At 38.6% G+C, this 2615-nt stretch overlaps 1 protein-coding gene across 1 annotated transcript; it reads right to left on the bottom strand.

Moving 5' to 3' along the window:
- Positions 1-5: 5 nt before the first annotated feature.
- LOC116380133 (taste receptor type 1 member 2-like) lies at positions 6-2005 on the bottom strand (the record flags this gene model as incomplete). The annotated part of the gene is made up of 4 exons (XM_031842094.1): positions 1827-2005; positions 1230-1527; positions 336-1061; positions 6-29 (listed from the first exon to the last, which is right to left on the bottom strand). Coding segments are annotated over exons 1-4 (1227 nt in total), but the record flags the coding sequence as incomplete, so codon positions are not given.
- Positions 2006-2615: the final 610 nt, after the last annotated feature.

Below are 2615 nucleotides of genomic sequence, written 5' to 3'. Positions count from 1 at the left end.
AAGTTTGACTTCTTCAGCTCTGCTAGAACCTGAAGTGGGTACACAAAGTTCAAATGGCCATTGCTTGATTGGATTTCACACTGATTAAACAAGTTGTTAAAATATTTCTGTGAAGGGAGACATTCCTGTGTTATGCTCTTCCTGTCTGACAACGATTTTATGTCAGGCAATGTCTGACAGGAAATATCAACTTTAATTATACTTTGAGGATGTTAAGTTGTATATGATATGTGATGACAAAGCATATTTGGCCAATATATTGAGTTTTGATAGAGTTACATTATCTACAGTTTAAAGCTCACATAAACATAAATGTGAAAAATGATAAAACTTACCATATATGGGTACACTGTAATATTGCCATTACATTTATCAACTCCACATCTCAAGGCATTGTGTAAGGCATGAGCGATGGCATGTACAGCAGAATAAACAGGAAAAGAATAAGATGGGTCCACAGCAAGGATTTCTTCTGCACTCAAGCTGCTGCAGTTGCAAACCTGATTACACAACATATCTTGTTCTGCATTTTCACAATAGCTCTGGCTTTTGGAAGAATAGATAAAATCACTGAAACCAGGTATTGTCACTACTGGCTGAGACACTCCAAGTACAGTCCCAATTTGCTTGATTCCTCTCTCTTTGGGGAGCTTCTTGTTTAAGGACCAGGTGTCCCCTGCTATCCACACCTTGTTGGTGACATTTAGCTTTATTGCTGATTCAATGAGAGCCTCAGCATTCAATTTTGGAGCAAAAACAATTATTACGTTTATCCCGTGTGCCTCTATATCTTTGAACATTAGGGACATATCTGTATTGTTGTTGATTCCTTTGGTGTATGCCAGACAAATCTCAGTGTCTTTAATCCTCTTTATGAACACATCCCGGCCATCTTCGCCAAAAGTGTTATCACTGTTAAGAAAAGCAACCCAGCGCCAGTTGAAGTGTTGCACAATGTTAACAATCACTTCAATGACGTCTTTATTGGAATGCACTGTTCGTAGGAAAGAGGGAAATCTTTCTTTTGCTTCAAGGGCGGAGAAAGCAGCTCCATAACTGACCTGATAAAGGGTTAATGGAGAAATTGTCATCATTTTCAGTAACAATAAATTCTCAAATATAACGTTTCAAGTTGTTTCAATATTTAAAAAGTTTTAAAATGTTAACACCTTATTTTAAATGATTGATTTTATAGGGGAATGTCAAAACACAGCAGTTGGCAAACTTACCATTGGAATGAGATCCATCATGAACAGTGGCGCTATAGTTACGGTGTCGGTGCTTGAAAAAGGGCCGACCAGGGCCATCACTTTAGACAGATTCTTGTGTGGGTCACCCCAAGGTTGAATCAAGCTGTCGACTGAGAGGAGTTTTAAAATGCCTGGAAAATTGTGTGTATCTGAACAGTGATCAAATATCTCATAGCCCAGAGATACATTAGGCAGGAGGATGGTGGAGTTATTGATTTCCTCTACAGAGAATCTCATCAACTGAAACCTCCGATAACTTGACAGAATGAAGGGTTGACTGTGGATAGAGAATGGACAACAGGAGAATAGGATTACCTTTCAGTTAAAATTATTAGTCTTCAGACCTCTGTTCAGATATGGAAACTATGAAAGGGGATTTCATGGAACAAGGACTGAGGTCAGATTTATTGTTACACAGCAACTTTGATAATTTAGCAATTTAGACAAAGTTGGGGGGGGGGGGTAAACATATCCATTGACGTAGCATTTTAGGTAAAGCTTTTCAATGTTACATTAAGAGTTTGTCATTAGTTTCAACTTGATCAGTTATTTACCCAGATTTATTATGAAACTCACCTGGAGCAGTCGATGGCTTCGGGTCTGTCATGATAAACGGTGACACTATGATGAATATCAAAAAGTCCACCTATCAGATATTCTCCGTCCAGCTGAAACTCTGAGGCTGGGGCAGTGCACTGAGCCAAGGCACGTAGAAAAGCTCCCAGAAGACACAAAGAAGCAAGAAAATGTTTCATTGTTGCTGTAATTATCTTTTAGCATTCTGACGTGAACTCAGTAGCCTCAGCCTTTTATCAAGCAATGCGATGCTCGTAACAGCAAACCCCCAGTGTTCATTTCCATGTACTTGGAAATGCATGATGTCATAAATATATACCTGTAAATGGTTGGAGGAGAATACACAAATCAGTATGCAAAAAGTGCACAGACTCGGCAATGACGACACAGAGTTCAACAATATTACGAACAGGTAAATTCATTACCTCGATCATGAATAGATCTGGTGCTACTTGAGCCTTCCTTTAGCCAAGATGACAAATGCACCATTTACAGTGCCACTAAAAGTTTGTGAACCCTTCAGAATTTTCTGTATTTCTGCATAAATGTGACCTAAAATGTGATCAGATCCAGACTCAAATCCTAAAACTAGATAAATAGGGCACAGTTAAACAAATAATACAAAAACAATTATACTTAATAATTGAGCTAAATTTTTGTTTAGTTTAGCGGTCCCTGCCCTATTGAAAGACTAAGACATGAAGGTCAAAGCAGTTAAGCTTGGCACCCAGTGGTGCTGAACAAAGTGTGATTTACCCAAGAGGATAGTAACATGGACAGAGTTGTGGC

The sequence above is a fragment of the Anarrhichthys ocellatus genome, unplaced genomic scaffold, assembly GCF_004355925.1.
Source record: "Anarrhichthys ocellatus isolate YVR2014 unplaced genomic scaffold, GSC_Weel_1.0 scaffold6198, whole genome shotgun sequence".
Classification (NCBI taxonomy): Eukaryota; Metazoa; Chordata; class Actinopteri; order Perciformes; family Anarhichadidae; genus Anarrhichthys; species Anarrhichthys ocellatus.
The sequence above is the reverse complement of the archived record's forward strand: the minus strand, read 5'-3'. Positions and strand labels throughout refer to the sequence as shown.